This window comes from Macaca thibetana, chromosome 2, assembly GCF_024542745.1.
Source record: "Macaca thibetana thibetana isolate TM-01 chromosome 2, ASM2454274v1, whole genome shotgun sequence".
Classification (NCBI taxonomy): domain Eukaryota; kingdom Metazoa; phylum Chordata; class Mammalia; order Primates; family Cercopithecidae; genus Macaca; species Macaca thibetana.
This window is the reverse complement of record NC_065579.1, coordinates 91,312,538-91,326,333: the sequence shown is the minus strand read 5'-3', so window position 1 is coordinate 91,326,333 and position 13,796 is coordinate 91,312,538. Positions and strand designations below refer to the sequence as shown.

Here is a 13,796-nt window from a genome sequence, read left to right as displayed (position 1 = left end):
GGAGAACTGCTTGACCCAGGACCCAGGAGGCAGAGGTTACAGTGAGCCGAGATCACACCACTGAACTCCACCCTGGGCTACAGGGTGAGACTCCATCTCACAAAAAATAGAAAAATGGTGTTCACATTTACCAGTGTAACAATCCTGCACATTCTGAATATGTATCCCTGAACTAAAAATAAAAGAAAAAGAAAAATGGTGCTCAAAAAACGGGTGGAGGGGGGTGGTGTGTGTGGAAGAGTAACCCAAGAATCAGATGTCATTTACAACATTATTTCATCCTAGGCACTAACTATGCCAAAGAGAGGTAGAGACAAAGTCTATGAGTTCTTTTGATCCCAATAAGCTGCCTGACTCTGAGACAGCACAGAATACTAGAAACAACCAGAAAGACCTAAAATCAAATCCAGACTCTGCAACTACAACCTGTCCGACCATAAGCAAGTTACCAGGCAACATCAGCAAGTTACTATGACTCTCCAATTCTTTTTCTACAAAATTGAGCTAATTAACATCTATAGGAATGGTACAATATTACATGACATTATAAATATAAAATATACAGGACAGGTGTAGTGGCTCATGCCTATAAGAACAGCCCTTGGGAGGCTGAAGCGGGAGGATCGCTTGACCTCAGGAGTTCGAGACCAGCCTGGGCAACATAGCAAAACCTCATCTCTATGAAAAAATACAAAAATTAGCTGGGTGTGGTGGTCTGCGCCTGTAGTCCCAGCTACTTGACAGGGCTGGGGCTGAGGCTGAAGGATCGCTTGAGCCTGGGAAGTTGAAGCTCCAATGAGCCGTGTTTGAGCCACTGCACTCCAGCCTGGGCAACAAAGTGAGACCCTGTCTCAAAAACAACAACAACAAATAAATATAAAATACACAGTGTCTAGCATATTTAAATACTACTACCCCAGCTTCAAACTAAAAGCCATGGTTAAGTTAGTGAAGAAACAAGACTAAAGATTCATGACCATTATTAACTTTGGTAGAAATTTAAAAATAAAAGTTAAAAAAATGTAAAGGAAAAAGATGCTTGATTCTACAAGTGCCTCATGACATACATGGCTTTAATGCCTTCTTTATATCTCTGGGTGGGTTCCAGCCAGCCTATATATTTAAGCCTGATAATTGCTTCCTATTTTGTCAGCACTTCATAGTTTAAAAAGATATCTTATATTGTATATTTCATTTGGGTTTTTGTTTTGTTTTTGGTTGTAGGATAAAATTACTCATAGTCATAATTGGAAACAGAAGTTACAGCCATCTTTAACATACTGACTCTGAACTTTAGTATTCATTAATTAAAATTAACTACAATGGTGATTTACAAACCATAAGACATTACACATTTTAAGACAAACAAACAAAAAGATATGGACAACTTACTCCAAAAAGGCTTTCCTAAGAAAGAACTGTTTTAACTGCATAGGATGCAGAGGGAATTGAGGGAGGGCAACAAATAAAATTTAGCCTGAAAGGAAGATGCTACATTCCTAAAGGATTGAAAAGCGAAATGGACTAGCACTGACTTCCTTCCTCCCTTAGACCAAACAAGGAGTGTCATTCTCACGGGTTTAGCAATGAAAAGATTGATCCAAGGCAAAGGTTTAAATGTAGGTACAATGAGAACGAACCAAATCTGTCAGATAATCAGGCTACCTAAAACAATTTTAGAGTCAGTAATAATGGGAACCTCATTGGCAGGATGAGGTCATTTTGGAGTCGCATCAGTTAGAGAGGAATAAAGGAGAGGATATGAGAACAGAAGATGAACTCCACACTGGGTGTTCAAGTGACCTTGAACAGAGGGACTACAAAAGGAGAGGGGAACAGAATATAAGAACCAGAAGGCTACAGACAACAATCTTTTCCAAACTTTTACCAAGAGTCTTGCCAAAGGGCCTCTGTCTTTACTTAACTAGATATTGAAAGTCTTTAACTAAATATTGCCACAAACTACATACCATTAGTAACCAGGATATATCTAGGGAATTAACAGTTTAGCCAATCACAGGAGTAAAGCAATACAGTAATGTGAATGAGAGAACAAGCGGAAGAAATTTTTGTACAGGCAAAAAGATCATGCTCCTACCTCAGAATATTTTCCTCTGTAGCTACTTAAGCTTCGTTCCATTCTTCGCAACCGCTGAATCAACTGTTCTTTGTTGAGACTGTCTGAATTCCCTACCAAGTCTTCAGCCTCGCTATCCATATCGGAGGGTGGATCAAAATTGGCAGTAGAACTGTCCAGGTCAAGTCGATTCAGGGATTCTCTGGAAGATGTTCGTACCAAAGACTCTTTAGAAGAAGACCGGAATAGAGATTCCTTTATTGGACTTCGAAACAAAGACTCCACGGAGGGCACCCGGAGCTGGAGCTTCTGTGCAAAAGACTGTGTGTCACCTGACTGCAACCAAAACCCAACAGAATGTGTGGATTAAAATAATTACCCCTATCACCAGCAATAATCTAATAAAAGTTCTAACAAGTTGAATTTATATTCCTGACATTTTACATAATACATTGTTTTCTGAAAAACAAGACACTTGGTTATTGCTGAAAAATTGTTGGACCTGGAGTCAGAGGACTGGGGTGCATGCCCTTCAGTAAGTCACTCTCCTTCAGTTTGCACATCTGTAAGAAAGAAAAAAGCAGTACTTTCCAAGCTGACTTCACAAGTGTATTGTGAGGATTCATCCACTAAACCGTAAGATCCTTGAAGGTAGTGACCATCTGCATATCCAGTGTCTAAAATGTAGGTATGTACCATGAAATGTGAAGTGTGTAACTGAACTCGAGTGGGCTTTATCTGGAGGGTCTTTATGGATGTAGTGATGCTTGATCATTCTCAAGAAAAGAGGCGAATTGGGGCAGGGGGAGGGTAATATGTAATGAATCCACTTTGTTTAATAAGGGAACGTGAGGCAGAGTTGACTAGTAACAGCCAACTCTGCTCTACTTACCATTTGTCTATTAGGAATAAAAATAGGCATTAACAAATCATGGAGGACAGTTGAAAGGTCTGAGTTAGAGTCCCTCTGCACAGATCAGTAACTCCAATGTTAGACAGTGATAAGCAAGACCTGTCCTCCTAATTAAGTGGAATAACAACAAATTAATTTAGTCACAATGAAAAATAATATGACCTAATTCAACTAACTGTTCTAAGCAGTATTATTTTGTTCAGGTCACAGCAGTCAATATTCAACGATGTCTCCTAGAAGCTCATTCTCATTAGCTAACAACAGGGTCACTGTATGATCTCAAAGGTGCCAGGAGTGAAATACTCCAGGGAATCTGACATCATGTGGAGGCAAAAAACACAGGAAAAAAAAAAGATTCTCTTCAGTCTAGAGTTTAAAAAATCAAAACAGAAATGTTCTGTTCACAGATTCTAGAGATTTAATAATACTGGGCAAGGTAGGAGTAAGAGCAGATAATATGCCCCATGCCCTTCATACACCCAGATATATCACAGGTGGTTTAAAAGAGTAAAAACTGGAAATAACCCAAACGTTTATCATTACAGGATACAGTTTATAAATTATAGTATATGGAGAGCACTCCCCAAGGCAACTTGAAAAGTATGTCCTGGGCTATAAAGTATTTTCAAAAAAAAGTTAAAAATAAACAATAATATATGGAAACAAGTTCAAGATATACTATTAAATGGGAAAGGTCAAATTATAAAACAATATGTATATTGTGAACTCATTTTGACTAAGTACTCCTTATCCAAAAACCTTGGAACCAGATTTTGGAATATCTGCATATACATAGTGAGATGTCATGGGGATGAAACCCAAGTCTAAACATGAAATTCATTTATGTTTCATATACACCTTATACACATAGCCTGAAGGTAATTTTTTATCATATTTTTAATCATTTCTGTACATGAAACAGTGTGCACACTGAACCATTAGAAAGCAAAGGTGTCACAATTTCAGCCACAAATACAATCTGTGGTTGTCTGGCACCACCATCACTCCTGACTCTGAACTTACATGCTACTGATAAGCAATACTTTTCTTACGCTTATTCACCCATAAGTACTTCACAGTAAAAGAAATATATACATGACATACCATTAACACAGTAAAAAAAAAAAAAAAACCATGTTCAGGGTAACTAAGCAGCACAGTAGTAACATCAGAATATCTGTAATAGCTGTTAAGCAACAGCAAGAACAAACAATGGTAAGCTTTCAGTCTCTATCTACGATGCTGTGTTTTGATTGAAAAGTTACTCTACGCTGTACTTTCTTTTTTTTTTTACGTAAAAAGAAACACCAGAAGCAACTGAGGGACCAGGAAATGGGTCCACTAGGGAGGAGGAGGCATTCTGCTGGATGCCTTAATTTTTTTTTTTTTCTTTTTTGAGACATGGTCTTGCTCTGTTGCCCAGGCTGCAGTGCAGTGGCGTGATCTCAGCTCACTGCAACCTCCGCCTCTCAGGTTCAAGTGATTCTCGTGCCTCAGCCTTCCAAGTAGCTGGGAATACAGGCACGTGCCACCACACCAGACTAATTTTTATATTTTCAGTAGAGAGGAGGTTTCACCATGTTGGCCGGCCTGGTCTCTAACTCTTGACCTCAGGTGATTTGCCCACCTCAGCCTCCCAAAGTGCCAGTATTACAGGCGTGAGCCAACACGCTGGGCCTCTGCAGGCCTTTTTGACATTTTCAACAAATCTTCATACAACAGAGCAGAGAAGAAGGGAAAAAAAAAACAGCAAGTAAAGCACGTAAGTCTTGGAACCATGTGGAGCATCATGGGGAACCTGCCCTTGGCGCCATCTGGCTTGCATATGTGCCACTGTTGTAACCCTTTGTGGACATACTCATATGAGAGAATCTGGGTATGCCTGGAAAAGAAAATCTTACAGCTAGAGGGTGGGGAGAGTCTTTTTTCCCTTGGGAACACTGAATAAACTATGTTGTACGCCAGTATTTTGACTCCAACTCATCACGACGTGAGGTGTGAAGTTTTCCACTTGTGGCATCATGTGGGTACTGAAAAAGTTTCAGATTTTGAAGCATTATGGATTTCAGATTTTTGGATTAGGAATGTTCAATCTATGTAGGATACTTTGCCCCACACATAAGAGGGTCCACAGGCTGCTATGTTTTAAGAACTCTAGGGTGTGCTTTCTACCATGTCTTCAACCTTGCTGTGAACTATGGTTTCCTGCTGCTGTCAATATGCTCAAATACAGTAAGCATTTCCCCCTCGCTTCGTGTATATACAGTTTTTAATTTGCTAAACCCAAAATCAACTTTTCAGAAATTTGTTTAAAATAAAAGTAAACAAGCCAAATGTGATGGTTCACATTTGTAATCCCAGTCACCTGGGAGGCTGAGGTGAGAGCACTGCTTGAGCCCAGGAGTTTGAGGTTGCAGTGAGCTATGACTGCACCACTGCACTACAGCCTGGGTGACAGAGAGAGACCCTGTCTCAAAAAAAAAAAAACTGAGGGAAGGCATCTTTTTGTTATGAGAATGAATGAGATCATATATGTAAAATGTTTCATATATGTCTAATACACAGTACACAATAAATACCATTTTATTTTTTAAGAAAATATCTGTAATATTTAAGAAAGTGCAAAGCCCTCAGTGAGCTTATTTCCTGAATATCACCTACATTCACTCTTTGTCTTAATTAAAATTCTGAATTTGTTATAAAGTTAACTCATTCAAGTTTTTGCATTCATAACTATAGTCTTTTTGGACTATTCCATGAGAGAAGAAAATACGCATTTCAGGCTGGGTGCGACGGCTCATGCCTGTAATCCCAGCTCTTTGGGAGGCCAAGGCGGCTGGATCACCTGAGGTCAGGAGTTCAAGAGCAGACTGGCCAACATGGTGAAACCCTGTTTGTACTAAAAATACAAAAAATTAGCCTGCCGTGGTGGCAGGAGCCTGCAATCCCAGCTACTTGGGAGGCTGAGGCATGAAAATCGCTTGAACCCGGGAGGCAGAGATTGCAGTGAGGCGAGATCATGCCATTACGCTCCAGCCTGGGCAAAGAGTGAAACTCTGTCTCAAAAGAAAAGAAAAGAAAAGAAAATATACATTTTAAATCATACTCTGTAATAGTATCATTTAAAGATCACTGGATATGTTCAGTACAGTGCTGTTTAGACTGATGCCTCCCAATATTTTACCCCTACTTCATGGAACTTATAGAAAATTATGTATTTGTAAAGAATTTGGGATTAACTGGAGTGGCTGCTCAAGACCAGAGTTAACAGACCCAGGGACTTGGGCTGTCCCCAGAACCTGACCAGCCTCACTGACAGTTATGAGGATCTAAGCTCACATGACACCCATCCACGGAGTTTGGGAAGCTCATTTAAACATTTGTTAGACAATACTTCCGAATGTTTTGTCTAGGTAATTTAGTTCACGAATCATTTAGCTCATAAATCAACTTGTCTAGACTCATGCCCTGGGTTCGCAGAATTAGAAATACTACTATTTTACATTAGGGACTACTAAGAACAGACAGGATAATGACAATAGTCATCACTAAAACCAAAGTAAACAAATGTTCATCTCCAACACTGCTATCACAAGGTTTTTTTTTTTCCTTGAGACAGGGTCTCACTCTGTCATCCAAGCTGGAGCACAGTGGTACAATCTCAGCTCACTGCAGCCTCCACTCCCAGGCTCAAGCAATTATCATGCCTCAGTCCCCTGAATAGCTGGGATTACAGGCGCATACCACCACACCCAGCTAATTTTTGTGTTTTTTCAGTAGAGACAGGGTTCCGCTATGTTGGCTGGGCCGGTCTCGATCCATCCACCTTGGCCTCCTAAAGTACTGGGATAACAGGCATGAACCAGCACACCCAGCCTGCTATCACAATGATTTTTTTTTTCTTTTTTGGAAGGGTTCAAAAAAAAAAAAAAGACTTGAGCCCCTCTCTATAAATAACTTTTTAAAATCAAGGACAACCTAAACTCTAGTAGTAAAATACACTTTAAAGTAGAGAATACTTTAAAAGATCTCATTCCTTTATATTCCCCTTCCACCTTATATAACTCAGTATGTCTCTCAATATGGCTACCTCCATGATCTTTTGTAACTATAAACTCAGATCACAGTTTTTCAAAAAGTTTTTACTTTCTCATAATTATTATTATCCTTTTTTTTTTTTGGAGTCTCACTCTGTCGCCCAGGCTGGAGTGCAGCGGCACAAACTCAGCTCACGGCAACGTATGCCTCCTGGGTTCAAGTGATTCTCACGCTTCAGCCACCTAAGTAGCTGGGATTTCAGGCATGTGCCACTCCCAGCTGACTTTTTCTATTTTTAGTAGAGACAGAGTTTCGCCATGTTGGCTAGGTTAGTCTTGAACTCTTGGCCTCAAGTGATCCGCCCACCTCAGCCTCCCAAAGTGCTGAGATTACAGACAGGCATGAGCCACAGTGCCTGGCTTCACATTAATTTTTAAAATGAGAAATAATACAATCCTGCTTTCATTTAAAACTTTTTCCAAGAAACCATGAGCAAACCCGTATTACCATATACACTGTATTGAATATTTGGACATCGCCATTTCAATGTGAAGTCAGATGCTAATAACTAATATAGACTGACCAACACTCTGAAATGACTTGTTATTTTCTAAAATAACAATTAGTAACAGACCTGAGGAATGCTTGGTTCACTTCCATTAACACTGTCAGGAGATTTCGAGGCATGAGTAGATGCATTCTAAGAAAAAGAAAGAAACATTGTAAAGCAAAAGAACAAAAAACTAAAGGTTTAAAACTGTTAAGAATAAAGCCCATATACCAAGATCTATTAGATACATTTATCTACTAAACAAAATTAGTAATTGTTCATTTATTAGAATGTTTTCATGCAAGGCAAAACTATTGTAGTATGGTAAGTATTTTAGAAAATTCATTTTGCTGTAATACATAGAACTCAACAGCAAAGATTAGTATGTAGCAAAACCTATTTCAAGCTAGTCACATACCTCTTCTCATTATGTCCCTAGTTTTTCCCCCATAACAAAAATCAACATCAGGGAATCAATTAACAAATCTCACTCAAACAGAAAACTATCCAGAAAAGTAAGTAATGTCAATTTTTTCCTACAATAAAATAATACTCAAAGTTATTTGGGCTAAGCTCTGAAAAATATATTGACAGCAAGAAATGGTAATGCCTCATTCATTTGAAGTTAGCAATCTAAATGAAATAATAATTTTCAGAAGAACTTAAAAACCTCTTCTTCCAGATGTGAAAGATTTTTGTTTTATTCTGTTCTGTTGGTATGCCAAAGGCTCCCAGTTAAGCAACATTCTACCGATTACATCATACTAGCATAGATTTCATGATACTAGATGAGATTCTTTGAGGTTCAAAATTCTACATTGCATTTATAATTCACTGTCTAACTAAAATTAGTTAGAACTATAGAAGTAACTCATGATAAAATAACTTCCATGTTTTCAACAAAACCATTCCACCAAATGCCAGCCACTATGTTTCAGTAGTTACATCTTGCATTTTGCAGTTTTGCAAAGGTGTTTTCTACTTTTTGAACACTGATTAGGTAGTTTGATGGTAAGAAATTACTAATTTTTAGGTGTGATAAATAATATTGTGGCTAAAATTTTTTAATCCTTTTTTTCTGAGACAGGGTCTTGCTCTATTGCCCAAGCTGCAGTGCAGTGGCATGCTCACAGCTGACTACAGCCTCAACCTCCCAGCCTCAAAGGATCCTCTAACCTCAGCCTCCTCAGTAGCTGGGACTACAGGTGTGCACTACCATGTCTAGCTAATTTTTGTACTTTTTATAGAAACAGGGTTTCCCCATGTTGTCCAGGCTGGTCTCAGGTGGTCTGCCCTTCTCAGCCTCCCAAAATGCTGGGATTACAAGCGTGAGCCACCATGCCCAGACATCTTTATCTTTTAGAGTAGTGGTCCCCAACCTTTCTGGCATCAGGGACGGGTTTCATGAAAGACAATTTTTCTACAGACCAGAGGTGCAGGGATGGTTTTGGGATGATTCAAGTGCATTACATTTATTATGCACTTAATTTCTATTGTTATTACACTGTAATGTATAATAAATAATTATACAACTCACCATACTATACAATCAGTGGGAGCCCTGAGCTTGTTTTCCTACAACTAGACGATCCCACCTGGGGGTGATGGGAGACAGTGACAGATCATCAGGCATTAGATTATCATAAGGAGCACACAACCTCGATCCCTCGCATGCGCAGTTCATAACAGGGTTCGCACTCCTATGAGAATCTAATATCATCACTGATCTAACAGGAGGCAGAGCTCAGGTGGTAATGTAGGTGATGGAGAACAGCTGTAAATGCAGATGAAGCTTCACTTGCTTGCCTGCCTCTTACCTCCTGCTGTGCAGCCTAGTTCCTAACGGGCCACGGACCTGTGCCTGGAGGTTGGGAAGCACTGTTTTAGAGATATATACCAAAATATTTACTGATGGAACAGAACTTCTGAAATTTGCTTCAAATACCCAATGGGGTGGGAGTGGGGAAGCCAGGGGGAGCTGCACAAGTAGGCAAGATGGTAGTGGTGTGGTCAGGGAAGTGTGGGGTTAGGGTAATAGATAAAACAAGATGGCCATGAGTTATTAATTATTGGCATTCGGTAATGGATATGGGGAGGGGTTCTTGTACCAACACTATCCCCACTTTTGTAATATGTTTCAACTTTTCCCTAATAAAGACAAACTTTAAGTACCTCCTCTTCCCTCTAATAAAAAGCTTTCAAATTTTATCAGTCTAAGACATTTCCTTAAAGTTAGATAGGGAAGAAAGGTTGGGAGAACATAGGAATTAACTTTTATCTTCCAGTTGTATACACGGCATCTATCCATGTAACATCACAATGAATGCCTTCTAGGTCTAAAAATATAATATACTACACATTATAAAAGAGGGGTCACAAATATCTGGACCACAGTCCAGTATCAACTCATGGCCTTTTAGGAACGGGGCCACACAGCAGGAGGAGAGCAGTGAGTGAGCAAGCGAAACTTCATCTGCATTTACAGCTGCTCCCTATCACTCGCATTACTACCTGAGCTCTGTCTACTATCAGATCAGTGATGACATTAGATATTCATAGAAGTGTGAACCCTGCTGTGAACTGTGCATGCGAAGGATCTAGGTTGTGTGGTCTTAATGAGAATGTAATGCCTGATGATCTGTCACTGTCTCCCATCACCCTCAGAAGGGACCATCTAATTGCAGGAAAACAAGCTAAGGGCTCCCACTGATTCTACATTGTCGTGAGTTGTATAATTACTTCATTACATATTACAATGTAATAATAACAGAAATAAAGTACACAGTAAATGTAATACACTCAAATCATCCCAAAACCATCCCTGTGCCTCCAGTTCATGGAAAAACTGTCTTCCATGAAACCAGTCCCTGGTCCCAAAAAGGTTGGCGACAACTGCATAAAATACAAAACATACTTTATAGAGATCATCAATTCTCTTGGTCAGTTAATATATTGAAAATTAATGGACCAATTATGGAGAAAGGAAATGAAGGGGCTCCATAAAATATTTAGCTTAAGAGGAAGAACAGCAAGAGTCCATATTCTGTTTGAAGTAAATGACTCGACACATGATTGTGGTCCATACAAAAAAGCTACATTGGGCTGGCACGGTGGCTCATGCCTGTAATCCCAGCACCTTGGGAGGCGGAGGCAGGTAGATCACCTGAGGTAAGGAGTTCAAGACCAGCCTGGCCAATATCGTGAAACTCCGTCTCTACTAAAAATATAAAAATTATATTTTTTATAAAATCGTCGTGGTGGCATGCACCTGTAGTCCCAGCTACTGGGGAGGCTGAGGCAGGAGAATCACTTTAATCCTGGAGGCGGAGGCTGCAATGCGCCGAGATCACGCCATTGCACTCCAGCCTGGGCGACAGAGTGAGACTCCACCTCGGGAAAAAAAAAAAAAAAAAAAAAGCTACACTGGCCGGGTTCAGAGGCTCACACCTATAATCCCAGCACTTTGGGAGACCGAGGCAGGCGGACCACCTGAGGTCTGGAGTTCAAGAGCAGCCTGGCCAACATAGCAAAACCCTGTCTCTACTAAAAATACAAAAATTAGCCAGGCATGGTGGCGAATGCCTGTAATCCAAGCTGCTTGGGAGGGTGAGGCAGGAGAATCACCTGAACCTGGGAGGCAGAGACTGCAGTGAGCCGAGATCACACCACTGTACTCCAGCCTGGGTGACAGAGCGAGACTCCGCCTCAAAAACAACAACAACAACAACAAAAAACCAGCTACCCTACAATTGTCAGAAATATCACCCTATTAAACACACAGAGAACAACATTTAAAAACTTCTCCCCACATATGTATTTCAATTTCTGTATTAAACCACATATCTAAGTAAATGCAGGATAGCTTATGAAAAGTATTGGCCTAAGTTGCCCTGTAAATTTACATTAGGAATCTCTAGAAGTAAAATTAAGAGACCTGTCACTACTTGTAATGCCTTCTCCATTTCTGCCAAACTTCTGTTCATCTTTCAGCTTTCAAATTTTGTGAAGCCCTGTATGTGAAGCTTTATATGGTTCCTGGAAGGCTAACACATTCCTTATCCCTGTGTGTGTGTGTGTGTGTGTGTTTTTTTTCTATGAAGCCTTAATTCCTTTGTACTTTCAGTGTACGTTGACATGTTTGTCTCCAAAGTAAACTATAAACTCTCAGAGGACAGAGCCCTACATTTTCTTCTCTTTTTTTCTCCCTTCAACTTTTAAGTTCAGGGGTACATGTTCAGGATGTGCAAGTCTGTTACACAGGTATACGTGTCCCATGGTGAGAACGCGACCATTTTCATCTTAGTCCCCATGACCTAATATTCTGCCTGACTAGTAGTAAGGGGTCAACAAATGTATATTAAATCCTTATGCAATTGCTTCCTCTGAAGGCTTTCTCCTAGGGAGGTGCCTGCAGAACTAGCTCAATACATGTCAATACTCAAAACTCACCAATACTTTCTACTGGGGAAAATCAGATAAAAACTCTTTTAAAGTATATTCAACTTAAAAGCACACACAGGTTCCCTGCCAGGCTTGTCCTCAATTACATATTGTTTCAGTCTTTCAACAACCATTGTATTGACTGCTGAGCACCAAGGTTACAGTAATTTTAGAATTTGGGTAAACAGCTGCATTTTTCAAAAAACTTAACTAAGGAAAAGTCAGTGCCTAGTGAGCCTATAAGGGATTAGACCCTCACTAAATTTTTATTCTAATATGGGCTATGCTATGGTTTCCCTTGTTCCATTGGGAGAAATAAGTTTCTGACTAGGCTGGGTGTGGTGGCTCAAGCTTGTAATTCCAGCACTTTGGGAGGCCAAGGCAGGTGGATTGCTTGAGCCTGAGTTCGAGACCAGCCTGGCCAAGATGGCGAAACTCCATCTCTACTAAAAAGAGAAAAGTTAGCAAGGTACGGTGGCATGCACCTGTGGTCCCGGCTACTTGGGAGGCTGAGGTGGGCAGATCACCTAAGCTCAGGAGGTAGAGGTTGCAGTGAGCCGAGATCGGGCCACTGCACTCCAGCCTGGGTATCAGAGCGAGACCCTCTCACTCGAAAGAAAAAAAAAAAGTTCTAAAGCCTCCACTTTAACATTAATAGCATTTTCAACAACAGAATAAGTACTCAATACAAATTACTTTTATGTACTTATGGAAGTGGCCCTAGGAGAACCTTTTCTGTTTTTTTTTCTCTTTAATAGCTTCTATTACTACTACATGAAAATATACAGCAATATCATTTTATGCTTTTCAACGTAAATTGGGCCAGACACAGTGGCTCATGTCTGTAATCCCAGCACTTTGTAAGGCTGAGGCAGGAGGATCACCTGAGGCCAGGAATTCAAGATGAGCCTGAGCAATATTGTGAGACTGTCTCTCTAAAAAGATTAAAATAAGATTAGCTGGGCATGGTGGTGTATGTCTGTGGTCCCACATACTTGGGAGGCTGAGGAAGAAGGACTGCTTGAGCCCAGGGGTATAGTGAGCTATGACTGCACCACTGCACTCCAGCCAGGGCAACAGAATGAGACCCCACACAAACAAATATATATACATAAATAAACAAAACAGTAAGTCTCTCTAACTGGGACTTCTGACTCCCTCCCAAATCAGTTTTTAAAAACAATAAGATATTACTTGTAGCCAGAGCCAAGGAGAGACCACTTTTCCCTGAGACCCAAGCTAAGGCATCACTAGAAATCCCATTATCTCCCTAGCTGCTTTCTTTCCTAAAACTGAGTTTACGAAGTAATTTAAGACTGCTGCTGGCCATATGCATACCAAGTCTTTACTGGCTACATGGTTCAAGTACAGAAATGTACTACTTCCATCACCAGCTACCTAATAAGTTAAATCAATTCTTATTGTTTAGAAAAACCTCAATCTGATGGTGTTTGCCACATTTCTCCATTGTAAACTTTCTGTTTTTGTAATTAATAGATTTGTGGAACAATTTTTTTTTTTTTTTTTTTTTTTTTTTTGAGACGGAGTCTCGCTCTCTGCCGCCCATGGCTGTTTGCCACATTTCTCCTCCATTGTAAAGGCTTTCTGTTTTTTTAGTAGTAATTAATAGGATGGTCTCGATTTGTGGAACAATTTTTTTAAAAAAGAAAGAAAAATCTCAATCCCAGTTCAGTCAGTGTTTAACACCAAAGGCTATCCTTACTGGGCAAACATCTCTAAATTCTAATTTGCTAAATTATGAGCTTACCAGATACTTT

General features: G+C 39.9%; 1 protein-coding gene across 7 annotated transcripts in view; it reads right to left on the bottom strand.

Moving 5' to 3' along the window:
- GOLGA4 (golgin A4) overlaps positions 1-13,796 on the bottom strand; it is a 118,974-nt gene that overhangs the window by 80,803 nt on the left and 24,375 nt on the right. For 5 of the 7 annotated variants that reach the window (XM_050780268.1, XM_050780269.1, XM_050780270.1 and 2 more), the window contains 2 exons: positions 7,663-7,728; positions 2,099-2,413 (listed from right to left, as the gene is read on the bottom strand). In XM_050780268.1, coding sequence (XP_050636225.1) covers positions 2,099-2,413; positions 7,663-7,728 — 381 coding nt within the window. The remainder of the gene's footprint in view (positions 1-2,098; positions 2,414-7,662; positions 7,729-13,796) is intronic. The other 2 variants (XM_050780271.1, XM_050780274.1) reach the window with 1 other exon arrangement.